Below are 26,454 nucleotides of genomic sequence, written 5' to 3' on the forward strand. Positions count from 1 at the left end.
ACTAAGCTAGCTGGGCAGAGACTTCAGTGGCCACACATGACACAGAGTACAGGCTTTACGGCATTGGTTTACCAGAGTCACTAAACAAATGGTAACACCAACAACAAACATTGAGTAGGGGAAAAACTTGATTTCAAGGGTTACCAGGCTGTATCATTTAAAATATCCAGTTTTTAATGAAAATTTGGGGGACATGCAAAGAAATAAGAAAGTACACTTCACACATAGAGGGGAAAAACAATAATAAAAACTGTCCCTAAGGAACTGGATGCTGAGCTTACTAGACAGAGAGCTTAAAGGAGTTATTTTAAATATGTCCAAAAAACCAAAAGATGCCATGTCTAAAGAATTCATGAAAAGAATGAGTCATCAAATAGAAAATATCAATAAAGAGATAAAAATAATATTAAAAAAACAATAAAATTCTTCAGTTAAAAATTATAAAAAATGAAAAGTTCTCCAGAAGAGCTGAACAGTGGATCAGAGCAGGCAGAGTAAGAATCAGTAATCCTGAGGATAGTCATTGGAAGGACTGATGTTGAAGCTGAAACTCCAATACTTTGGCAACCTAATGCAAAGAGCTGACTCATTTGAAAAGACCCCGATGCTGGGAAAGATTGAAGGCAGGAGAAGAAGGGGACGACAGAGGATGAGATGGTTGGATGGCATCACCAACTCGATGGACATGAGTTTGGGTAAGCTCCAGGATTTGGTGATGGACAGGGAAGCCTGGCGTGCTGCAGTCCACGGGGTCGCAAAGAGTCAGACACGACTGAGCGACTGAACTGAACTGCGGATAGTCAGTTGAGATTATCCAGCTTAAGGAGCCAAAAGAAAAAGAGAATGATGAAAAATGAACAGAGCCGGTGAGGCATCATCAAACGTACCAATATACACACAACAACAGTATCAGAGGGAGGAGAGAGAGAGGGGGAAGAAAGAATATTTAAACAAATAATGACCCAAACTCCCCAAATTTGATAAGAACTATAAATCCAGACATCCATAAGCTTGAGAAATTCCAAGTAGGACAAACTCAAAGAGAGCCTCATCAGTATCAAACTGACAAGAGCCAAGGTGAGAAGCCTGGAAGCACAAGAGAGAAGCAATTCATCCCATATGATATTTACAACTAATTTTCATCAAACTGGAGACCACAGGCAGTGAGATGACATATTCAAAGTCCTGAAAGAAAGACTGTCAATCAAGAATTCTGTACCCAGCAAAACTACCTTTCAAAATTAAGACAAACAAAAACAGAGACTCCACTGCTTTTAGATGTTCCCTAAAGTAAACATTAAAGGGAGAGCTTCAGACAAAAACACAAGGAGACCAGACGCCAAATCATCCCAGTGAAGAAGTCATGAGCACAGTAAAAGTGATGCAAATGACAGAATATGTATATTTTCTGTATCTAACATCTTTTGCTCCCAAATTGAAAGCAACTATACAAGGCAATAATTATGAACCTGTTTTGAAAGATAGATATCATATAAAAATATAATTTGTGTGACAATAGCAGCACAAAGGAGGGGAAACGGGAGGAATCAACATGTGAATGAAGTTGCTGTGTACCACTGAAATCAAGCTGGTATTAATATAAACTAGATGTTATAAATTAAGATGCTAATTTTAATCCCTAGGGCAGGCACTATAAAACTTGCAAAAAATTTAATATAATGACAAGGAATTTTAAATGACACACTACAAAATACCTACTAAAAAATGAAGAAAGTAATGGATATAAAAACCAAATGAAAAAAAGGTAGAAAACAAATAGCAAAACAGTAGACATTGCTGTTCACTCACTCAGTCATGTCCAACTCTTTGTGACCCCATGGACTGCAGCACACTAGGCTTCCCTGTCCTTCACCATTTCCCAGAGCTTGCTCAAACTCATGTCCATTGAGTTGGTGATACCATCCAACCATCTCATCCTCGGTCACCCCCTTCTCCTCCTGCCTTCAATCTTTCCCAGCATCAGGGTCTTTTCCAATGAGTCAGTTCTTCACATCAGGTGGTCAAAGTATTGAAGCTTCACCTTCAACATCAGTCCTTTCAAAGAAATTTAGGATTGATTTCCTTTAGAATTGACTGGTTTGATCTCCTTGCAGTCCAAGGGACTTTCAAGAGTCTTCTCAAACACCACAGTTCAAAAGCATCAATTCTTTGGTGCTCAGCCTTCTTTATGATCCAACTCTCATATCCATACATGACTACTGGAAAAACCAAAGCTTTAATCAGATGTACCTTTGTTGGCAAAGTAATGTCTCTGCTTTTTAATATGCTGTCTAGGTTGGTCATAGCTTTTTTTCCAAGCAGCAAGAGTCTTTTAATTTCATGGCTGCAGTCACCATCTGCAGTGATTTTGGAGCCCAAGAAGATAAAGTCTGTCACTGTTTCCATTGTTTCCTCATTTATTTACCATGAAGTGATGGGATCGGATGCCGTAATCTTAGTTTTTTGAATGTTGAGCTTTAAGCCAGCTTTTTCACTCTCATCTTTCAATTTCATCAAGAGGCTCTTTAGTTCCTCTTCACTTTCTGCCAGAAAGGGTGGTATCATCTGCATATCTGAAGCTATTGATATTTCTCCTGGCAATCTCGATTTCAGCTTGTGCTTCATCTAGCTTGGCATTTCATATGATGTACTGTGCATGTAACTTAGATAAGCAGGCTGACAATATAGAGACTTGAAGTACTCCTTTCCTAGTTTGGAAGCAGTCTGTTGTTCCATGTCCAGTTCTAACTGTTGCTTCTTGATTAGCATACAGATTTCTTAGGAGGCAGGTAAGGTGTCTAGTATTCCCATCTCTTTAAGAATTGTCCATGGTTTGTTGTGATCCACACAGTCAAAGGCTTTAGCATCATCAATGAAGCAGAAGTAGATGTTTTTTTCTGGAATTCTCTTGCTTTTTCTATGATCCAATGGATGTTGGCAATTTGATCTCTAGTTCCTCTGCCTTTTTAAATCCAGCTTGAACATCTGTGAGTTCTTGGTTCACATACTGTTGAAGCCTAGCCTGGGGAACTTTGAGCATTACTTTGCTAGCATGTGAAATAAGTGCAGTTGTGTGACAGTTTGAACATTCTTGGACATTGCCCTTCTTTGGAACTGGAGACAGAAGACATATATCCTATCTAATCAGTAATTGCATTAATGTAAATGAGCTAAATATTCCCAAGTAGAAGTCAGAGCTTCTTAGAATAGATTTAAAAAGCATGATTCAAAAATATGCTACGGGAAACATATTTTATCTTTAAAGGCAAAAACAGCTGAAATTAAAAGGATTTAAAAGAGAAATGTCATTAAATAGTAACCAAAAAAAGAAAAAAGAACAGGAATGTGTAACTAACATTAGATGCAATCAACTTTAAGACTACAGCTGTTACTAGAGACCAGTGGGCAATCTACCAAGAATGTGCAACAGTTATAAATATATATGCACCTAAAAATGAAGCTCCTATATACAAAAAGAATAACTATCAGAATTGAAGGAAAGACTAGACGATAACAGTTGGAGATTTCAATACTATACTTTCAGTAATGGATAGAAAAACTAAAGAAAAGATGAACAAGAAAACAGAGGACTTGGACAATATTGCAACCCAACTAGACCTAACAGACATTACAGAACATGCCATACAACAGAGCAGATTACACTTTCTTTACAAATGCCCAGGAAGATTCTCACAGACAAACTTTTACGCCATAAAACAAGTATAAAGTGACTATATATGACCCAGAAATCCCATGCCAGGTATACCCAAAAGAATTGAAAACTTATGTTGTCACAAAGATGTGTACTGAGGACTCACAACAATATTGTTCATCATAGCCAAAAGTGGAACAATCAAAAGTCTGCCAAATGATATATCAGTTCTGTTCAGTTCAGTTGCTTAGTCATGTCTGACTCTTTGCGAAGGCATGGACTGCAGCATTCAAGGTTTCCCTGTCCATCACCAGCTCCCAAATCTTGCTCAAACTCATGTCCATGGAGTCGGTGATGCCATTCAACTATCTCATCCTCGGTCACCCCTTCTCCTCCTGCCTTCAGTCTTTCCTGTCATCAGAGTCTTTTCCAATGAGTCAGTTCTTTGCATCAAGTGGCCAAAGTATTGGGGTTTCAGCTTCAGCATCCATGCTTCCAATAATGAATATTCAGGATTGATCTCCTTTAGGATGGACTGGTTGGATCTCCTTGCAGTCCAAGGGACTCCCAAGAGTCTTCTCCAACACCACAGTTCAAAAGCATCAATTCATTGGTGCTCAGCTTTCTTTATAGTCCAACTCTCACATCCGTACATGACTACTGGAAAAACTAGCTTTGTCGAGACAGACCTTTGCTGGCAAAGTAATGTCTCTGCTTTTTAATATGCTGTCTAGGTTGGTCATAGCTTTTCTTCCAAAGAGCAAATGTCTTTTAATTTCATGGCTGCAGTTACCATCTGCAGTGATTTTGGAGGTGAAGAAAATAAAGTCTGTCACTGTTTCCATTGTTTCCCCATCTATTTGCCATGAAGTGATAGGACTGGATGCCATGATCTTAGTTTTCTGAATGCTGAGTTTTAAGCCAGCTTTTTCACTCTCACCTTTCACTTTCATCAAGAGGCTCTTTAGTTCTTCTTTGTTTCTGCCATAAGGATAGTGTTATCTGCGTATCCGAAATTATTGTTATTTCTCCCGGCAATCTTGATTCCAGCTTGTGCTTCATCCAGCCCAGCATTTTCACATGATGTACTCTGCATATAAGTTAAGTAATCAGGGTGACAATATACAGCCTTAATGTACTCCTTGCTCAGTTAGGAACCAGTCTGTCGTTCCATCTCCGGTTCTAACTGTTGCTTCTTGATTAGCATACAGATTTCTGAGGAGGCAGGTAAGGCGATGTAGTATTCCTGTCTATTTAAGAATTTTCCATGGTTTGTTGTGATCCACACAGTACTATAGGAGGCTATTGGATTACGTCCAATAAAGCAGAGTTAGACTGTTTTCACCTGAAATGTTCTTGCTTTTTTCTTATGTATCGCAATTAGGATTGTTGGTGCATAATTGAGTCTTTGGTTCCTCGTGCCTTTCTAAATCCAACGTTGTACAGTTTGGAAGTTCTCAGTTTCACTATACTGTTGAAGCCTCTGGAGTATTTTGAGGCTTACTTGGGCTAGCGTGAGATGAGTGCCAATTGCCTGTGGTAGTTGTTTTGAAAGCTTTGCTTTGGCATTGCCGGGTTCTTTGGGTACTGGAGTGAAGAAGACTGACCTTTCCAGTCCTGTTGGCCATCTGGGCTGACGTTTTCCGAAATTTGCTTGGCATATGGTGAGGTGCAGCATTCGTTTAACAGCTGAGTTGAATGGATAAACAGAAAATAACAGTAATATCAGGCAACAGAAATTTATTTTTGTTAAAGAGTGAGCACAGAGACTGATACATACCAAGAATGCTTACACAGCTGAGACGTGATGCGATGGGAAGAAGCCAGGCACGGAAACGGCCAGTTTGTATGGGATTCCATCTGCATGAAATGTCATAAATATGTTCAAGTCTATTTAAGCGAGAAGCTAGGTCAGGTTTGACAGGGAGCACCGGGGCAGGGAGATGGAGTGAGGATGTGAGTCAATTCATGTGAGTTTCAGGTTTCGTGATACTGGACAGTGGTGATGAACATCTGATACACACTAAAAACTGACTAAGACTATATCCCGTCGCAAAGGGTTTCATTTGTGGCATGTCAAGGGTCTATCATGATAATAGAAATGAAGTAACCTGCCATGATGTTTTTTGACACTGCACAAAAAAAAAAAAAAAAAAAAAAAAAAAAAAAAAAAAACACAGAAAGGAGAGCTCCCCAGAGTTAGAAACGCTTTAGGAGTCCAGCCTCTTTCTACATGTTCAGGGAAACTAAGTTCACATTCTTTAAAAGGGCAATAAAAAAGGCGGTAGGCATTAAATCCCATAAAAAGTTGCCAGGAGGCAAGAAAAAAGAAGAAACAGCAACGTCACTGCCAGGACCGGGAAAGCAGGCCACACCGGAGCGACGGTGAGCAGCGACAAGGCTCCGTGGGCTCGGGATTCAGCGAGGGTCTTGGGGAGACTGCAGCTCAGACTCACCAGAAGACCGGGCAGGCGGGTGATAGACACAACCATGCACGCAAGTGGGACGCCACGTGCGCAAGTGCAGAGCGAGAGACCAAGGCTGCGTGGGGCTGTTCTCGGCTCCAGCAGCTGGGGAGCTGCCAATCAGGGGTCAAAGTTCAGTCCGGCAGACCGGGGCGGGAGCCACGCTCGCGTCTGGCCACCTCTGCCGCCCATGCTGCTTTCCTGCGTTCCACTGCCTTTCATTAGGGGATTTCTTCTCATTCTCTTTTAAGGAAATGTGACATTGTGTTAGATTTTTAATTTTTGCGTTTTTGTTTCTTACTTTCGACATACAGCTCAATATATCAGGAGATTCTTGCCAGGAAGTAAATCCAAAGTTGTTTTTATGACAGCAAAATACGTGCCAACGAGTGACATTTACATGCTGAATTTTAATGAAGTGTCAGAAGTGAAATGCATTTTTAAAAAATTTAATACATGAGAGAACAATGTATCCACTCACGAAACAATGTTGCCGGCAGGAGACAAGAATAGTAAATAAAAAGTGAACATCTTCTGTTCTTTAATGTATGTATTCATGTTACACAATTAAACCCCATTTTCTCTTCTTCAAAAGGAAGGCTCCTGACAGCCCTGACAGCCGCCACCTTCGCTGGGACCAGGCTGCCTTTCTGGGCGTGGCCGTGAAGAGGCGGGGCAGGGGAGACGACCGCCCACTCTGCCCGATGCGGCCGAGCCCACCGGATGGCTGGGAGGTTGGATCCTGAGGTTTTCCACGCAAGAGGGTGAAAACACGACACCACCAACCCCCGGCAAAGAGGAGGATGACTTTCCCCAGGAACCAGCACGCGCAGTACAAGAACTGCAAGTCTGACCTGCAGCAGCCGAGCCTCACACCCAAGGGCGATGGGAATCTGGACAGGAGTCTACCCCTAAGGCCTGGGGCGGCCGCCTCCAGCGGGCTGGCCCGGGAGGGGAGAGGCAGGGAGGGCGCAGAGAGCTGCAGCCTTAGCGGGCAGACCGGTCCAGGAAGAAACACAAGATCGTTTCCAGAACGTGCTAGGATATGCAGTTTAGGAGACCACAAGAATCCCCACGATGTTGCTTTTCAACTGAGCCTATAAAATTTTATTTCACGTCTACACCGCCTGGCTCACCGGGGAAGTCCCCCAGTGCCTTGGAGACGCGAGGAAATGCGATTTGCCGCCAGGTACTGCAGCTGGGCCCATCCAGGCACTCCAGCACGCCCTCTGGTGGCCCCGCAGCAGAAGCCGAAATGCTGTCCCCGCCAGGACCCCAAGCCCAGAAGAACTGCTCCCGCTTCTGTGGGAGGCACCCACGTGGCTCCCAGGACACTGAACGCAACCTGCTCAGGACCGGCAGGTAGGAGCTAACTTAAAAACAGGGTGCTCTCTGCTTTACTGGAAATGCATAACCAACCAGGACCTACCGTGAAGCACAGGGAACTCTGCTCAGTGTTAAGTGTCAGTCTGGATGGAAGGAGGGTTTGACGGAGAATGGATCATGTATATGTCTGGCTGAGTCCCTTCGCCATTTACCTGAAATTGTTACAACATTGGTAATCGTCTATAACTCAACACAAAATTGTTGTTTAGTCGTTCAGTCGTGTCTGACTCTTTGTGACCCCATTGACTGCAGCACGCCAGGCTTCCCTGTCCTTCATTATCTCCCAGGGATTGCCCACTCATGTCCATTGAGCCAGTGATGCCATCCAACCATCTCGGCCTCTGTCGTCCCCTTCTTCTCCCGCCTTCAATCTTTCCCAGGGTCTTTTCCAATGAGTTGGCTCTTCACATCAGATGACCAAAGTATTGGAGCTACAGCTTCAACATCAGTCCTTCCAAAGACTATTCAGGATTGATTTCCTTTAGGACTGACTGGTTTGATCACCCTGCAGTCCAAGGGACTCTCGAGAGTCTTCTCCAACACCACAGTTCAAAAGCATCAATTCTTCACTGCTCAGCTTTCTTTGTAGTCCAACTCTCACATCCATGCATGACTACTGGAAAAACCATAGCTTTGACTAGACGCACCTTTGTCGGCAAAGTAATGTCTCTGCTTTTTAATATGCTGTCTAGGTTTGTCATAGCTTTTCTTCCAAGGAGCAAGCGTCTTTTAATTTCATGGCTGCACTCACCATCTGCAGTGATTTTGGAGCCCAAGAAAATAGAAAGCTTGAAAAAACAGGTGTGTTCTGGGGGAGAGGGAGGAGTCCCACAGAAGGAACGGGTATCCAAGGAGGGCTGAGTTGGGCTCAGGGAAGGAGCTGGATTCTGTTCCAGGCCCCAAGGGTGCATCCTGCCTGTCCCGTCACTGGTGGTCACAGGGAGCCTCTAGACAGGCTCCTTTGAGGCACGGCCATCCTCATCTGTCAGTGAGCCGACCTGCATCATCATCGTCACCACCACTGATGTAAGGAAAGAACTAGAACATACCTGTATCCTGTGAGAAATGGTTGCTCTTCTGGCATTAGAGTTGATGTACAGAGCTAACCAACTTAGTAGAAACTTTGCAATAATTCCCACTAGAAAAAAAAAAAGGTGGGTATGAACTGGTTGATTCATGAATGCTAAGTCACTTCAGTCATGTCCAGCTCTTTGTGACAGCATGGACTGTTGCCCACCAGGCTCCTCTGTCCATGGGATTTTCTAGGCAAGAGTACTGGAGTGGGTTGCCATTTCCTTCTCCAGCAGAGTATCAAATAAATAATAGTTAACATTTGGAAATACTTTTACATTTATAAACTGGTTTAAAATACTTTACTTGATGTCATGGTGTGACCATCAACATGGCCCTGTTTGATGTCCACATTCACCTGATGAAGAATCTGCACCTCTAAGAGCTTTAGTAACTCCCCACCGACCCTACCCTCACCGGCCACACCTCCTGCTCGGGGACAGTGAATTACAAAGCTAAATGTCCTCTTACTGTAAGATCTGGTATTTACCCAAAGGAGTTGAAAACTCCTGTCCGCACAAAACCCTGCACACAGACATTTATAGCAGCTCTATTCACCATTGCCAGTGGTTGGGAGCAATCAAGATGTCTTTCAGTGGGTCAGCTGAAAAACTGGTCCATTCAGACAACTGAATGTCATTCAGTGCTAAAAATAAGTGAGCTATCAAGCCATGAAAAGTAATGGGAGGAACTTCAGAGCACAGGCCTAGGTGAAAGAAGCCAGTCTGAAAAGGTTACATCCTGCTTGATACCAGCTATGTGACGTTCTGGAAGCAGCAGAGGGAGGAGGAGTGTCTGCCAGGACCGGGGGGGGGGGGGGGCAGGGCAGGGGGCTTGGGGCAGATGGGGGGTGGGGGGATGGGTGCAGGGGGGTGATGACCAGGTGGGCACGGGGCCCCTTATGGCAGCGAGCTTTCCCCACCCAGACCCGTAGGGCGCTGCATGACATCACACGTCCTGCACAGAACATGCAGGACAAAGCTAACCCTAAAGTGAGCTGCGGGTGTTCACGGATCATAACACGGCAATACCAATCCAGATGCCACCCCACAGCCAGAGAACCTTTCCAGGGGGGCATGTATGCAAACTCTATGCATTCTGCCCAACCTTTCTGTAAATCTAAAACTGCTCTCAACAAGGACAGCTACACATTTAAACACGTACTTCCCTGTCTGTCTGCCTCCTCCATGAAGCACCCTCCGTGTGTCTCAAATTCCCTCTGGAAGGAGCCCAGAGTGTGAGCCCGCGATCAGACTGCGATGCACACTGGGCCCTGGGTCAGTGCTCGGGAAGTGCTGGACGCGGGTGTGGACACATCCTGACCCGGCTGAGACACGGAGCCCTCCAGCCTGCTCTGCAGGGAAGGCACCCGTCCTCTCCTGAGGAACCTTGACCCCCAGGTGGTGGTCCTGGGACCCTCTCTGCCGGGGACACAGCGTCTCGCCTGCGTCTGGACGGTCGCAGCGGCCGTGAGAGCGGAGCAGGCGGAAGAACTGTGTGTGGGCCGCTCTGCGGCAGCAGGAACACCAGTGGGCATGGAACCGGGGCGAGAGACAAGCGGGACGAACGGAATGGGGCCAGGCTGGGCCTACCAACCCGGGCCCAGAGCGCGGCTGTCAGCCGGCAGCCCCGACGCTCTCTGCCGCTGGTCCACAGAGTCAGGGACATGGGGCCTCCGTGAAGTGAGGTGGACACGCCGCAGCCTCCTCACACGACAGGCTCACAGTAGACCTGCCAAGGACCCCGGGGGCCCAGGGTCACAAGCAGCCTCCCGCGAGAGCTCGGGAGAGGCTCTGCACGTCAGGGAGGCACTGGGCGCGGTGTGCTCCATCCGGGCCCCCCGGGTGCACTTGGGGGAGGCATGGGGAGGGCGCACTCAGCACTGAGGGGAAGGCATGCGGCCGCCACGGAGTACTGACCACGAGAGAGGGGGTACAGAGACCTGGGGCTTCGTAGCCACTGCAGCGTTCCTGGAGTGGACAGGACGGCCTTCGGCCAGCGCCCAGGGCCTGCCCAGCAGGAGAGCCCTGCGTCCACCAAGTCAGCAGAACAGTCACGGCCCCTCCTGCACTTTCCAGATGGAGGAATTCCACCTCATGCGTCAAAGCCCGGGAATGGCGGGGCAGGGTGTGGGGAGGCCCTGGGATGGCGGGGCGGGGGTGGGGACCCGGGAATGGCGGGTCAGCGTGGGTGATGGGGGCCCTGGAGGAAAGGCCCTGCTACATAAGCCAATGCTCATCCTTCCGTCTGCCCCCAGCCCCCCCAAAGGACCTGAGGCCTCTGACCAGGAAAGGACATCAGCAGACTCTAGTGACCACTGCTCCGGCCCTCAGCTGACACTAACACCGGAGCACCCCAGACGTCACAGCGTCCACCAGACGCCCTAGGGCTTACGGGGCAGTGGTCAGGGCCGTCCTGGGCTTGCTCCTGGTCCAGAACGCTCACGCTTAGCGGCTTCCAGGGCGACCCTGTTCCCTGACCTGTGGGGTGAGGGTCGTCAAGGTGGAAGTACACCCAAATTGCCCCACTCAACACCACCCGCCACGATGTCCACGGACAAACTCGCTGACCAGAGGCAGCACCAATCCGAAGGGGGTTGGCAGGGGTGGGTGCTGCCACCACGGAGGGCTGATGACCCCCCAGCACAACGCCGTCTGCAGACGGCGGGCCGTGGAGGCCAGCGGCTGGAGCTCCAGGACGGGACCCACCTGGGGCCTGGCTGCCGCCGCCTGGAGGTTTCTCTGCCGAGCGGAGGGGTGACCAGAGGTGATCTGCTCTCCCCTCGCCAGGCCAGCGACTGCCTCCTGCCAGCACTCCAGCCTCTGACATCCTCTGGGGCTCAGGGGCTCTCATCCCCTTTCCTCCCTCGAGACTCATGCAGGGGACATGGGGACACCGAGGACATGGGGCTGGAGGCAGCCACGGGCCCATGTCCACGGATCTACAGGGGCACACGGGCATGGTCCACAGCCCTGGGCCCACACCCACAGGTAAGGAGCCTGTGCCCAGACGGTCGGCCGCAGACAGGACAGCCTGGGCAGCCACGGCAGGTGAACCTATGGTGCAGACCCTTGGGGTCTGGGCGTGGACGTATGACACCTTCTGGAGAAGACTTCCCTCCTCTGAAGGAGCTGCTCTCGGCCTGCTCCTGGGCCTCAGCTGAGACCACGCGCGCCTGACCACTGGCCCCGAGGAGCCAGGTGCCTGGGCTGGGACACTGGGACTGGGGTTTCAGCAGCGCGGTCATCTTCTGGGGCACGTGGCCAGCCGTCCACCCTCACTGACCCACAGCACCGGCCACAGCTGCCAGGACGGCCTCCAGCCCAGGAGGGACCCAGGCCGCCTGCTCCCTGCCCGCCCCTGGCTGGCGGACCCGCCCTTTCCCTCCCGCCTCGGCACCCGGGAGGACGCGGATGGCGGGCCCGCCCACCTGTGCGGGACAGCTTCTGCAGGGTGGCCGTCAGGTGCTGCAGGACCCCTGGCGACACTTCATAGCGGAGCACATCCATGGCTGGAAACTCCTGACACCGTCCGAACACTCCGTCTGCGAGAAAGGAGGCAGAGAAGAGAGACTGTGAGGGGGGAGACGGGACAGACGGGCGGACAGCCCTGGCCGAGCCCGAGGCACAGCTCCGAGCAGCTGCCAGGATCAGGAGCCCCTGGAATGGAATGAGTGTGTGGTGTGTTAGCCGCTCAGTCATGTCCAACTCTTTGTCACCCCGTGGGATGTTTCCCACCAGGCCCCTCCATCCGTGTGATTTTCTGGGCAAGGATACTGGAGTCCATTGCTATTCCCTCCTCCAGGGGATTTTCCTGACCCAGGGATCAAACCTGGGTCTCCTGCGTTGCAGGCAGATTATTTACCATCTGGGCCACGAGGGAAGCCTAATGGAAAGGATGGCTTTAAACAAAAAGCAGCTCATCATGAAAACCACAAACGCAAAGGTGAGTCCAGTGCGGCGTGGCTTCCAGGCTGCCTTCCAGCTCTCCCTCCCACCCCCGCCCCCCGCCTTTCTGTCATCTTGCGCCTGAGACCGTCACACTTGTGATGTGAAGCTTTGCTTCTGACCGTCCGGTGACCATAAAGTCGACATCACTCGGGGCTGGTTTCCAGGGGAGAAACAGGACCCCCAGGGGCAGAAGCGCTGGTTTGCAGGAGGTGCTGGCGGTGGGGCCACTAGGCCAGTGGGGCTGCTTCGGGAGCCTCCTGAGAACGCGGAGGGGAAGGGTGGCTCCGGGAAGCGTGAGATGTTAGTGGGGCCCCATTTATCCTGCTCTGTCCCATTTGTCTCAAATGACAGACTCTGCTCCTCAACATCTTTTCAAACCGCACCTTCTAATTAATTTAGGCCCTAATTAGCCCTTATTTGGGAATTGTTCACTTTGAGACAAGCTTCCTGTGGGGGCTCAAACATTCAAATCACTGCCTTGGGTACAAAAGGCTAATTCAGGGCCCAGGCCTCACACGGGGTGCATCTGCGCCGGCTGCAGGCGAAGGCCCCTCCATTGTTCGCAGTCTCATTGCGGGAGCGCAGCAGAGGACAGCCTTCCACATGCAGCCCGTCTAATTATCAGGAGCACGCTGCCGGGCCGGGCTGGCGCGTGATTGCTGGCCGGGCGCTACGTGTGCTTTCACCGAGATGCCCCACAGGAGCGGCAGAACGTCATCTGAAGTATTGCAAGCGTCCCCTGGATTTCTGGGGCCTCTGCGAAGCCCGGAGGATCCAGGCGGCAACCTGCCCAGCTGCCCGACGGGCCGCGGAGCTCAACCTCCTGCCTCCACCCTGGGACCGGGGGCACTGCCCCTCCTCTGAGCGCTGCTAAAAGCAGCCCACCTGCCACCAGTGGCTGGGGCCCTGCTGTCCCTGAGGGAGGGCCTCGCCCCCACCGTCGCCCAGCGGCATGAACAGTCTGCGCGGCTGGACCTCAGCACGTTCTCTGCTCTGTTCCCTGCAAAGAACCCCACTCAGTGCCTGGGGTGGCGCTGGGGAGAAGTGAGAACTCCAGAACACACGCAACTTCCATTTCACTCTCTGAACCCAAATACCCTGAAGCAGGGAGTGGAAGGAGCGTTAGGATGCATCGGCCCCACACCTTACAGAGGACAAAGGCAACTGTCGGCCTGCAGTGCGGGGAGGGGTCAGCAGTCAGCCACCAGCAGCTAAGACCCTGGGTTGCCATGCCTCCAGGACCCGCCTGAGACCCACAGGAAGCACCCCACCACTCAGGCTGGTACGGAGGAAAACACGCGAAGACATTTCCCATATGCTTTGGAACAACCCTTGTAAGTCAATTCCAGTCTGCAGTATAATGGAACCATTCTTTAAATTTGGTCTGTGGCAGACAGTGTTGTAAACATATTCTAAGAAAAACATTAATTAGATTTCCTTGAAACGTTTCTTTTAAATTTATATTTAGAATCGAGAGCCAGACATCCTGGAATGTGAAGTCAAGTGGGCCTTAGGAAGCATCACTATGAACAAAGCTAGTGGAGGTGATGGAATTCCAGGTGAGCTATTTCAAATCCTGAAAGATGATGCTGTGAAAGTGCTACACTCAATATGCCAGCAAATTTGGAAAACTCAGCAGTGGCCACAGGACTGGAAAAGGTCAGTTTTCATTCCAATCTCAAAGAAAGGCAATGCCAAAGAATGCTCAAACTACCGCACAATTGCACTCATCTCACACGCTAGTAAAGTAATACTCAAAATTATCCAAGTCAGGCTTCAGCAATACGTGAACCGTGAACTTCCAGATGTTCAAGCTGGTTTTAGAAAAGGCAGAGGAACCAGAGATCAAATTGCCAACATCTGCTGGATCATTGAAAAAGCAAGAGAGTTCCAAAAAAACATTTATTTCTGCTTTATTGACTACGCCAAAGCCTTCGACTGTATGGATCACAATAAACTGTGGAAAATTCTTAAAGAGATGGGAATACCAGACCACCTGACCTGCCTCTTGAGAAACGCATATACAGGTCAGGAAGCAACAGTTAGAACTGGACATGGAACAACAGACTGGTTCCAAATAGGAAAAGGAGTACGTCAAGGCTGTATATTATCACCCTGCTTATTTAACTTATATGCAGAGAACATCATGAGAAACACTGGGCTGGAAGAAGCACAAGCTGGAATTAAGATTGCTGGGAGAAATATCAATAACCTCAGATATGCAGATGACACCACCCTTATGGCAGAAAGTGAAGAGGAACTAAAAAGCCTCTTGATGAAAGTGAAAGAGGAGAGTGAAAAAGTTGGCTTAAAGCTCAACATTCAGAAAACTAAGATCATGGCATCTGGCCCCACCACTTCATGGGAAATAGATGGGGAGACAGTGGAAACAGTGTCAGACTTTATTTTTGGGGCTCCAAAATCACTGCAGATGGTGACTGCAGCCATGAAATTAAAAGACGCTTACTCCTTGGAAGGAAAGTTATGACCAACCTAGATAGCATATTAAAAAGCAGAGACATTACTTTGCTGACAAAGGTCTGTCTAGTCAAGGCTATGGTTTTTCCAGTGCTCATGTATGGATGTGAGAGTTGGACTGTGAAGAAAGCTGAGTGCCAAAGATTTGATGCTTTTGAACTGTGGTGTTGAAGAAGACTCTTGAGAGTCCCTTGGACTGCAAGGAGATCCAACCAGTCCATCCTAAAGATCAGTCCTGAGTGTTCACTGGAAGGACTGATGCTGAAGCTGAAACTCCAATACTTTGGCCACCTGATGTGAAGAGCTGACTCACTGGAAAAGACCCTGATGCTGGGAGGGATTGGGGGCAGGAGGAGAAGGGGACGACAGAGGATGAGATGGCTGGATGGCATCACCGACTCGATGGACATGAGTTTGAGTAAACTCCGGAGCTGGTCATGGACAGGGAGGCCTGGCGTGCTGTGATTCATGGGGTCGGACACGACTGAGCAACTGAACTGAACAGAACATAATATGTAATACGGTTTGTGCTTTTAGAATTACTTTCAGCTAAAAACTGAATTGTTTGAAAGCCAACCGTAGATTCTCTTTGCCACTAGACTATAGCCATGCTGATGAGGTAGAGACACTGTCCCCCAGCGGATGGTCTTAATCAATAAACTTTATTTCTCAGAGCAGTGCTGGGTTCTCAGCAAAATTAGGAGGAGAGTACACAGCTTTCCCGTCAACCTCCTGCCCCCATGCAGGCACAGCCTCCCCCCCTTTCAGCCTTCCTATCAAACAGAACCTTTGTTATGATCGAGGAAGCCCCACACGTCACTGGGTACAGAGCCATGGGGTGTGTGAGGGTTCGCTCTCGGCACTGTCCAGGCCTCGGGCTTGGACACAGGTGGAGTGGCGTGTGACCGCACAGCTCCACACAGTAGCCCCGCTGCCCTCCGCGTCCTCTGATCCCCACTATTCACCCCCGCGCCTCCCTTGCCCCGACAACCAGTGATTTTCCACTGTCTCCGTAAGCTTGCCTTTCCCAGAGCGTCACGTGGCTGGGATCACACAGTGCTTGGTCTTTCCGGGCTGGCTCCTCCCACTCAGTAATATTCATGTGCGTTTCCTCCCTGTCTTCTCGAGGACTGACAGCTCGTTTCTCATTAGTGCTGAACAATATCGCATCATCTGGATGGACCAGCACCTGTTCCCTCCGTCACCTGCCAGAGGGCCTCTCGGTTGTGGCCCAGCCTGGGTGGTTATGAACACAGCTGCCTGAAGCGTCCGTGTGCGGGTTTCGTGTGGACACGCCGCCAGTCCCTTTGGGTGAGTGCCAAGGCGCACAGCTGCTGACCACGCCATGCGAGCATGTTTGGTTCTGTAATCAGTCACCAAACCTTCGCGCAAAGTGGCCGTGTGCCGCTTTGCACCTCCGCCAGCAAGCCGGAGCAGTCCCGTGGCTCCGCATCCCTCAGCGTTCCGGTTCGTCACTGTCTGGCTTCCGGCTGTCCTACTAGGCGCGCAGCGCTGCGTCACTGTTGTCTTATCCAGTGCATTTTCAATGACGAAATCAATCTTTATCACCATATTTAAAGGTAAACATGTATGTGCATGTGTGTGTGTATTGTATGTCTACATATGTGTTCGTGCATATATGTGTATGTGCACACGTGTGTAGGTGTATGTATGTGAATTTGTGTGTGTGTGTATAAGTATTGTGTATGTGTATATGTCTACCTAATGTATGTATGTGTATATACGTGTCTCCTGTGTGTGTATATTTTATGAGTATGTGTATAATGTGTCATCAATATAAATATCAGTAATATCAATAAGCTCAGATATGCAGATGACACCACCCTTACGGCAGAAAATGAAGAACTAAAGAACCTCTTGATGAAAGTGAAAGATGAGAGTGAAAAAGCTGACTTAAAACTCAACATTCAAAAAACTAAGATCATGGCATCCGGTCCCATCACTTCATGGCAAATAGTTGGGGAAACAATGGAAACAGCGACAGACTTTATTTTCTTGGGCTCCAAAATCACTGCAGATGGTGACTGTAGCCATGAAATTAAAAGACTCTTGCTGCTTGGAAAAAAAGCTATGACCAACCTAGACAGCATATTAAAAAGCAGAGACATTACTTTGCCAACAAAGGTCTGTCTAGTCAAGGCTATGGTTTTTCCAGTGGTCACGTATGGATATGAGAGTTGGACCATAAAGAAAGCTGAGCACCGAAGAATTGATGCTTTTGAACTGTGGTGTTGGAGAAGACTCTTGAGAGTCCCTTGGACTGCAAGGAGGTCAAACTGGTCCATCCTAGAGGAGATCGATGCTGAAAATTCACTGGAAGCACTGATGATGTAGCTGAGCCTCCAGTACTCTGGCCACCTGATATGAAGAGCTGACTCGTTGGAAAAGACCCTGGTGCTGGGAAAGATTGAGAGCCAGAGAAGGGGACAACAGAGGATGAGATCGATGGCATCACAAAGTCAATGGACACTAACTTGGACAAACTCTGGGAGATGGTGAGGGACAGGGAAGCCTGGCATGCTGCAGTCCATGGGGTCACAGAGTCAGACTTGACTTGGTGACTGAACTACATAATGTGTGTGCATGTGTCTCCATGTGAATGTGTGTGTGTACATATATACACACACACAGCCTCCATCTTTTTATCTGCCAGAATCGGCAATAGAACAAGGAAGCTGCTTTTCCAACCTCTACACTAATCCCAGAAACAGAAGGCAGGAACACCTCCGTCCCAGACCCCTGACTGGCCCCGCTCATTCCTCAACAAAGGGCCTCAGCACGCTCTCGCCCAGCTACACGGACGTGCGGGCCGCGCTCTGCGCAGCACGGCCGGCCTGTGTCCACGGCGAGTCTGTGAGGCCCTCCTGCTCTCACGGTGGACTCGTCCCGTTCACACTGCCCTGCGTCGCCCTGACCCCGGGACACAGCCCTGCCCTAATGCCCCGCTGGACAAACAGGCAGAAGAGCCACAGGACAGGTGCTCGGGGCAAACGGACGACACAGGCTCTGCTCTCGGGGTCTCTGGACTCAGGGGCACCCCTCCCACGAGAAGCATCCACCTCTAACTGTGATGTGGGCGATGGGGGACAAGCCTCGGGGACAGCACAGAGGGGCATCAGCTCCTCCACCCACAGGAGGCGGAGGACCGGGGGATGGCATCTACAGAACAGGGCTGCCGGGGCCATGCAGGCTGGGGAGCGGGATGGACAGTCACTGGGGCCTGGGGCCATGCAGGCTGGGGAGCGGGATGGACAGTCACTGGGGCCTGGGGCCAAGAGGGCAGAGCTCCGAGGGCAGAGCTCCGAGGGCAGAGCGAGCGGCGGGTCAGGTGGACGTGAGGGTGTGCGTGGAGTCTGGGGGGGCGTTGGCTGTCCTCCAGAGGCACAGGAGGCCCTGAGCTGGGGCCGCTTCATGCCAGGAGCCATGGGGCTGAAGGGAGCTGCCCGTGGGGGGTGGGGGGCTCAGCCAGGGTGGGGCAGTGGAGACAGAAGAGCTGGATGGACCCACCGCCTCTTCAGAGGTGAGCCCACATCTACAGGGTGGGGGGCGTGCGGCCCAGAGAGGCTCTGGGGTCCAGCACGTCTTCTGGGAGGAGGTGTCGCAGAGCACAGAACGTGGGCACTGCCCAGGGGCTCCAGGGGAGCAGGGCTGCACCCTTCCAATGGGACCTCCCTGCAGAGTGACCACAACAACCCCAGGTGCGGGCAAGGACTGCAGGCCCCAAAGCTTGATGAGCTCAGCGGAATTCTGAGGCCCTGCCCCCAGTCTGCTTTCTCTGCAGAGCAGCAGACTGGGCGCCGAGAGCGGGTGGGTCTACAGACAGGACCGGGAGGGATGCTGAGGCCCCAGGGATGAGGCGGCTGGCTCCCAGCTGGCCACGCACGCTGCTGGCGGTTCTCGGGGGCCAGGGCTCGTTTGGAGAGTCTGTCTAGCACTTGTCTAGAATGGGAGGCTGATCTCTTCCTCCGGAAAGGGAAACGTTGATACTTTTTTGCTGAATTTTTGACTGGAGCTGAGGGCCCCCTCACCAGGTGGCACAACTGTGTCTGTGCCCCCCACGCTGTGTCCTGAGCCCCACTGAAGGGCGAGGAGACAGCGGCAGGAGCCAGGCCCCCGCCCGGCCTTTCCGCCAGCCTGCTGGGCAGCCCCGGGTGCACGGCCTCCCTTCTCTGTGCGCCAGTTCCTGAAACACAACTGCCAGATCAGCACCCACTCATCCTGCACCGGGCCTTTCGCCCCGTAGAGAGCCGAGGGCGGCAGCGAGGCCCGTACGGGCCGCCCTCCAGCAGCTGGCAGCCGCCTGCTCCCCCCGCTCCGCGGCGGGGATGTCACGTTTCAGCCCGGATGCACCAGGCTCCCGCAGCTCCGCGCTGCCCCCTCACTGTTGTTGATAGAGCAAAGCAGAACATAATCAAACCCCATCACAGGAAACTCCCATCTGAAAGGCGACCAGAGTTCCCGTTCCGGCAGGCAGGCCTCCGAGGAAGCGGAGTCAGAAGTCAGACTCTGGACCTGCACCAGCCATGCAGAGCAGTGAACGCAGCGATGGAGGTGGAGCTCACCTCGTGTCTGAGCAGCCGGGTATCATACCAAGAAAGCTAAAGAACGGTTTCTCGCGGCCAAATTGCCTTTGCCTTTCCTACGTGGAATCCGACGGAATGACCAGGACAGAACGTTCCCATGGACCAGCGGAAACACGCGGTGGTCATTCATGCTTGCAGTGCCGGCCAGGGGCCTGGCCTGGAGGAGCATCGCCGGTCCTTGGGGGTCTGGGGTTTGGATTTTGTTTGTTTCTGAAAATAACAGAAGAGAACCAAATGATGTGAACCTCTCCCACTCCTAAAATTCCACGATCTTGTACAAATGACCAGCAGACAAAAGGCAAGATTCAAGGGCAGAGGAGAGTGGAGTGGACCCGGGCCCCGTGGGCAGGGAGGCAGCTTCCTGACACGGCGGCCGGCAGGTCTCATCCACGTGAAAGGCGTTTATTGGAAGAAAGACGATGAAGAAGCGGGAACCAAACCACCGACCGCACCCGATCATCAAGCCTCACTGCCAGCTCTCAGGGTCCTGATGGGGCTGAGTCTATCCCCGGCCCACCCTGCTGCTGTCTCTACCTGGCCTGGCTGACATGTGGCCAGGCTGTGGGATTTCAGTGGTGCTCCCCCTGCTTCTTTAGAGGCCTCCCCTGCAGGTCCCAGGAAGCCAGGCTCCTCCTGGCGGGGGCACCTGCCAAAGGCTGGCTCAAGGGCACGCAGCAAGCTTCCTTTGGGAGCTCAGGCCCCATCCAAGGCTCTGGGGCTGCCGGGTTTGCGGCTGTCTGCCGTGGGCCACAGAGAAGCAGCGGGGAAGGGAGGCAGTTTATCGCAGCAGCTGATCTTCCCATCAGCAGCCCTCCGCTCCAGCCCGTTGCCAGGTAACCAGGGCTCCTCTTATCAGCCTGGACCCTTCCATTGACTATTCCGACGAGAATAGAATAGAAAGGCCTGGCGCGGCGGGCCATCAGCAGCGCTGAAGCTGAAGGAGAACGGCATGTTGTGTGGGATCCCGGGAGCAGCAGCTGTCAGCCTCATCTTACCGGGACGCTGACAGTCACTCAGAAACAGCCGTCCATCACCTGCCCTGCACCCACTCTTATTCCACCTCCCAGGGAGGGGGGAGGGGAGGGGAGGGGGGGAGGGAGGGGTAGTAAAGGAGGGGCAGGGGCAGGAGAGGGAGAGGATAGGGAGTGGGGGAGGGGAGGGAGAGGGGAGGGGTGATGGGAGGGGTAAGGGGACCTGTTCACACCAGCCTTATCGTCAGGGCCCCTCAGCTGGAGAGGGGGAGGGGAGGAGAGGGGGAGGGGAGGGGAGAGGGGATGGAGAAGGGACAGGGGGAGGGGAGAAGGAGGGTATGGGGGTGGGGGGGTGGGAGGGGGTGGGGACTTGTCCACAACCAGGCTTGTTGTCAGGGTCCCTCAGCTGGAGAGGGGGGCGGGAGGAGAGGAAGGGGAGAGGAGGGGGGAGGGGGAGGGCGAGGGGCGGAAACTCATCCACACCAGCCTTATGTCAGGGCCGCAGCCCTCCTCTCTTCTCTCCTCCCCCTCCCCTCTCCCCCCTCCCGGCCCCTCCATTCTCACAGGATGAGCGCAGCTCCTCAGAATGGCGGGCCCCGCCCGCTGCGTCACCCACAGCTGTGCCTTCGAGCCCAGGTGGACCAGCTGAGCACCGAGCAGCAGTCACGCGTGCTGACGATGACCTGACTCCGAGCCTCCTGCTGTGAAGTGCAGGGTCGGGCGCTTGGCCGCCCTCTGCTCTGGCCCCCCAGGGCTCCGCGTGCTCAGCGGGCAGCCATGTGGGAGGCCCCACCCCTACTCACTCACGTCCACCCAGCAGTCCAGGGCCTCTCTGCCCTGGAGCCCAGTCTGGACCCCCGGATCTCTCTCCCAGGACCCCCTCTCCTGCCGCTCCCGGTGCCCAGTGAGTCCTACATTCCGAACCATCCTTACCCATCTGTCCCCCTGCGGTACGGAAGATGCGTCCTGCTCACCAGGATGCTTGGCCCGTGAAAGTTACTTAAGGAGAACGCACCAAAGTCTAATGCACGGCCTCAAGGAGATATTCGTACCTCCGTGGTCACAGCAGCCAGGAGGCCACTCAAGGGCCCACTGATAGCTGAGCATGTAAACGAAATGTCCACTCACAACGCAGCCTGAAAAAGGAAGGACACCCCGACCCCTGCTACAACACGACTGAGCCCCGAGGCCGCCAGGCTGAGCGAGGTGAGCCTCCCGCGGGGGGACGAGCACCGCGTGACCCCCCTCCCGCCAGCACCTCGCTGCAGCTCAGGCGCTAAGTCGCGTCTCACTGTGACCCCACGGCCTGCGGCACGCCAGGCTCCTCTGCCCTCCACTACCTCCCGGAGTCTGCTCAGACTCATGTCCCTACGTCTCCCGCATCTCCTGCGTTGGCAGGCGGATTCTTTACCACGGTGCCATCTGAGAAGCACCTACAATGATCAAACTCACACAAGCCGAACGTAGATGTGGTTCCCAGGGGCTGGGGTGGATGTCTCTGTGATGAGGAGAAAGGCTCTGTTTGGGAAGGTGAAGTGCTCTGGAGACCACGGTGGTGACGGCTGTACAATAGTGCGAACGTGCTGAGAGCCACAGAACTGTGCACCCAGGTTAAAATACATGTAAGTTGTAAGTGCGTGTGTTATTTATGTGCATGGATTTTTGCTATGTTAATGATATTGTGCTGTGCATCTCATTTTTGTCACTAAACATTCTGCTTTCTTTTTTAGTCTTTCGGCCATGTTGCACGGCACGTGGGATCTTAGTTCCCAACCAGAGAACTGAACACATGCCCCCCACACTGGAAGCCCTGGAAATGCAGAGTCTTAACCACTGGGCTAAGAGGGAATCCTGGTAAACTTTATGCCATGTGTATTTTACAATGATTTTTAAAGAGTGATAAATACTTGGCCAAAGAATGAGGGATGATGGACAGAGAAGCTCTCCACGTGGAGACGGGTGATGCAGATGGGCCTGTAGACTCACCAGGCTGTGAATTCCAGATGGCAAGAAGTGACGGCTAGAGAGCTGCCTGGAGATAAGAAGAAAGCCTCGCTGACCCAAGGCCAACAAGCCAGAACCCACGGCCCAGAGCCGTCCATGTGTGGGTCGGAACTTGTCAACTAAACCCAAGACCTCAGAGATAAGAAAACAGTGCAGGACCCCAGGACTCAACTCGAAGCTGTCTTGGTTTCAATTTGGACAAAATCAGCTTTGGGGAGGGGGAGGGGTGCATTTTTTTAAACTATAGATTTTTAAAAACAACTTCATTTGGTTTCCTGTTGGCAAAGAGATGTCCAGTGAGGCTGACTGCCGGTCTGGCCCCTGCCAGCCCCTGGACGAACCTGATGGAGAGCCAGCCAGACGCAGGGGCCTCGTCCCGACACAGTCAATAATAGTCACTGTCCTCACACGGCCTTCACGGTTTAAATCAGGACCGGTTTCAGCAACTCTCTATGATGTTTTCTCAAAGAGTAAAAAATAATAATCCCTGTAAAGCAACACGCAAGGTCCTTACTGACTGCACCGCCGCCATGGCCACTGAGAACCGAGCGCTCAGAGGAGTTGACAAACGCTAATAGGCAGGGGCGCACACATGTACGGCAAATGGAAGGATAATGAAAGTAATTTATCTGAAAATTAAAATATGATTAAGAATGGCAGTCCCTGCAAGAGCCCAGGTGCCTGAGGAGAGGGGTGTGCAGCCAGCCTCATTAGCTCAGGTCTGGAGGAAACCACTTTCCTCTCTGACAGCTTTAATGCTAAGGCCCACACTCACAGACGGGTGTCCTCTGGAAACCGAGACTTGGGGCAGACGCAGAGGCGGGGCCTCACTAACAGAGTTGCCCAGACAGGGGCCTGGGCCCCAGCGTCCACCACACCCAGGACGCCCTGGGCACCGCTGACTGAGCCTTCACCAAGTGTGGGCTTAGTTTTCAGCCTCTGAGACCACGGGAGCCACGGGGGACACACAGCAGGTTCTTGAGACGCTGCAACATGGAGCCATGGGATCTCAGCACAGGCTCTGCAGCCAGCCGGAGCAGGCCAGGGGAGTCGACCAGCTGACCTTCCGGGTGGGGCCCACAGTGGGCATGGATGTGAAGGACCCTGTGTCCCCAGTGGCCCCACGGATGAGCCCACACGGGCCTTGGGAAGGTGGCGCCCAGGCCTGCCCTGCCCACGGCCAGTCACCCGGGGCTCTGGGCAGGCTCGGGCTTCCGGGGTGTCTTGACGGCCGTGCCCAGCGTGGTGGAGGCGGAGGTGCAGAGCACTCCCGGCTGGTCTGTGCGGCTGCCTGGCCTCCTGAGCTTCGCCCCGCAGTCAGCTTCACTTCCCTCTGAATGCTGATCCCACTCCCAGCTCCCCCTCGCCCACGGCTGCTTTCTCTCCTCGCGTGTCCTGTGCGCCGTCTGAGCCTGACCTTTCCTCTGACGCAACCAAGACCCAGCCCCAGAGTGGAGAGCTGAGAACATCTCCACCCGCCGTCACCAAGCGTCAGAGCACCGTGCGGCCGGGCCGTGGGGCCAGACGGCCAGAGGAGGACTGGCACAGAGAGCACATGCACACACACACTCAACTCACACACACTCACATATACACTCACATATACATACACACATGCACACACACACTCATATACACTCACATATACATACACACATGTGCGCACACATACACACATATACATACACTCATGTAGAATCACACACACACTCACATATACATACACACATGCACACACACTCAACTCACACACTCACATATACATATACACATGCACACACACTCAACTCACACACACTCGCATATACACTCACATATACATACACACACGCACACACACAGTCATATACACTCACATATACATACACACATGCGCGCACACACACATATACACCCACACAGACATATACACACATGTACACTCACATGTAGACTCACACACTCACACATATACATACACACATGCCCACATACACACTCACACATGTACACACATGCACACACATATACACCCACACACACATATACACACATATACACTCACACATAGACTCACACACACTGACACATATACACCCAAACACAAACACATACATATACACTCACACTCAACTCACACACACACACACTAACACATATATATACACGCATATACACTCACATGTAGGCTCACACACAGGCTCACACACACACACTCACATATACATACATACACATACATACCCACACACACATATATACACACATACACTCACACACACATACATACCCACACACACATATGTACACCCATACACTCACACATATACACCCACACATACACACACATATATACTCACACATAAACTCACACACACTCACACACACACACTCACACATACATACACCCATACACTCACACATATACACCCACACACACACATACACTCACTCACACGCACACTCACACACATTCACACATATACATACACACATACACTTACATAGACACACACACATACACTCACACATAGACACATATACACATAACACATACACACATACACACACATATATACACACACACACACACATACATACACACACACACATAGACACACACACACTCACACATATACACCCACACACACACCTACATACACACATGCACACACTCAAAACCCACATACACACATACACTCACACAGAGAGTGACACACATACACACTCTCACACATATACACTCAGAGACTCACACACACTCACACATTTACATACACACACACTCTCACACATATACACTCACACATTCTCACACATACAAACTTACATTCACACTCATATATACATACACACAAATGTACATTCACACACACATACTTATACACACTACAGATACACACTCACACATATACAGACACACATACAGACAAATTTACACACACATACACTCACACATACACTCACACACATACCCACACACTCACACATGTACACACATACTCTCACACATATACACACACATACACTCACAGTTACACATACATACAGATAAACTGACACATACAGATACACACATACACATACACACACACTCACGTGTAGACACACACACAGAAACTTTTTTCGTGGCCTATAATGAAGGAGGCACAAATGACAGCAAAGACAGGCTCTGCCCAAAGGGCTGGCAAAGGCTTTGAGGGCTGACAGTCTGGCTACTGGCATGTGGTAAGTGTGACAGGTTTGTCAATTTCAAAACTAATCTGGGAAGCGTATAAATGGGACACACCCGTTTTGAATTACAATTTTGTCAAAAAGTTATAAACTGCTGACAGCGCTCTCTAAGGTGCCTGGCGTCCTCAGAGAGCTGATCTCGCCAAACACCCGTGGGCATGTGCTGTGACTGGGGAGCCCCTGCTGACTCCAGGGCAGCGCGGCCACAGCCAGTCTCCGCAGTTAACCCGCGGGTGAATTGGCAACACAACCCCAGCTTCTCCCCTGCTTGTCACTACATCATGGCCAAAGCAACAGGGCAAGGACTGGTACTTCTGATCAATTTTTCTAAACTCCTGAAGTCTAAAAGAATATTTAAATTATCATATTGTGACTGCATGAGATATTCAGGGGCTCAGTGGGTAGAGAATATTCAGTTAGTTAAGAAAAAATCCTTTTAATTCTATAGAAAAATAATACCCATTTGCAAAATGCGAGACGTTGTTTTTGCATGCCTGCCCTAATTTTCTACAGAAAGTATTTATATTTTTTTTAATGTTCACAGAAATGAAAGGAATAAATTTCCATAGCCTGGGTCTACACAGTTTTTTGTGCATGAAAAAGCCGTGGACGGTCTTCTTCCTCCGACCACAAGCGGCGTGGTATTTATTCTCCAGGGTA

At 51.2% G+C, this 26,454-nt stretch overlaps 1 protein-coding gene across 3 annotated transcripts in view; it reads right to left on the reverse strand.

The window, feature by feature from the left end:
• PTPRN2 (protein tyrosine phosphatase receptor type N2) overlaps positions 1-26,454 on the reverse strand; it is a 600,191-nt gene that overhangs the window by 441,331 nt on the left and 132,406 nt on the right. For all 3 annotated transcript variants that reach the window (XM_043464002.1, XM_043464001.1, XM_043463999.1), the window contains exon 3: positions 12,005-12,118. In XM_043464002.1, the coding sequence (XP_043319937.1) occupies positions 12,005-12,118 (114 nt within the window). The remainder of the gene's footprint in view (positions 1-12,004; positions 12,119-26,454) is intronic.

Source organism: Cervus canadensis, chromosome 3 (assembly GCF_019320065.1).
Source record: "Cervus canadensis isolate Bull #8, Minnesota chromosome 3, ASM1932006v1, whole genome shotgun sequence".
In the NCBI taxonomy this organism is placed as follows: Eukaryota; Metazoa; Chordata; class Mammalia; order Artiodactyla; family Cervidae; genus Cervus; species Cervus canadensis.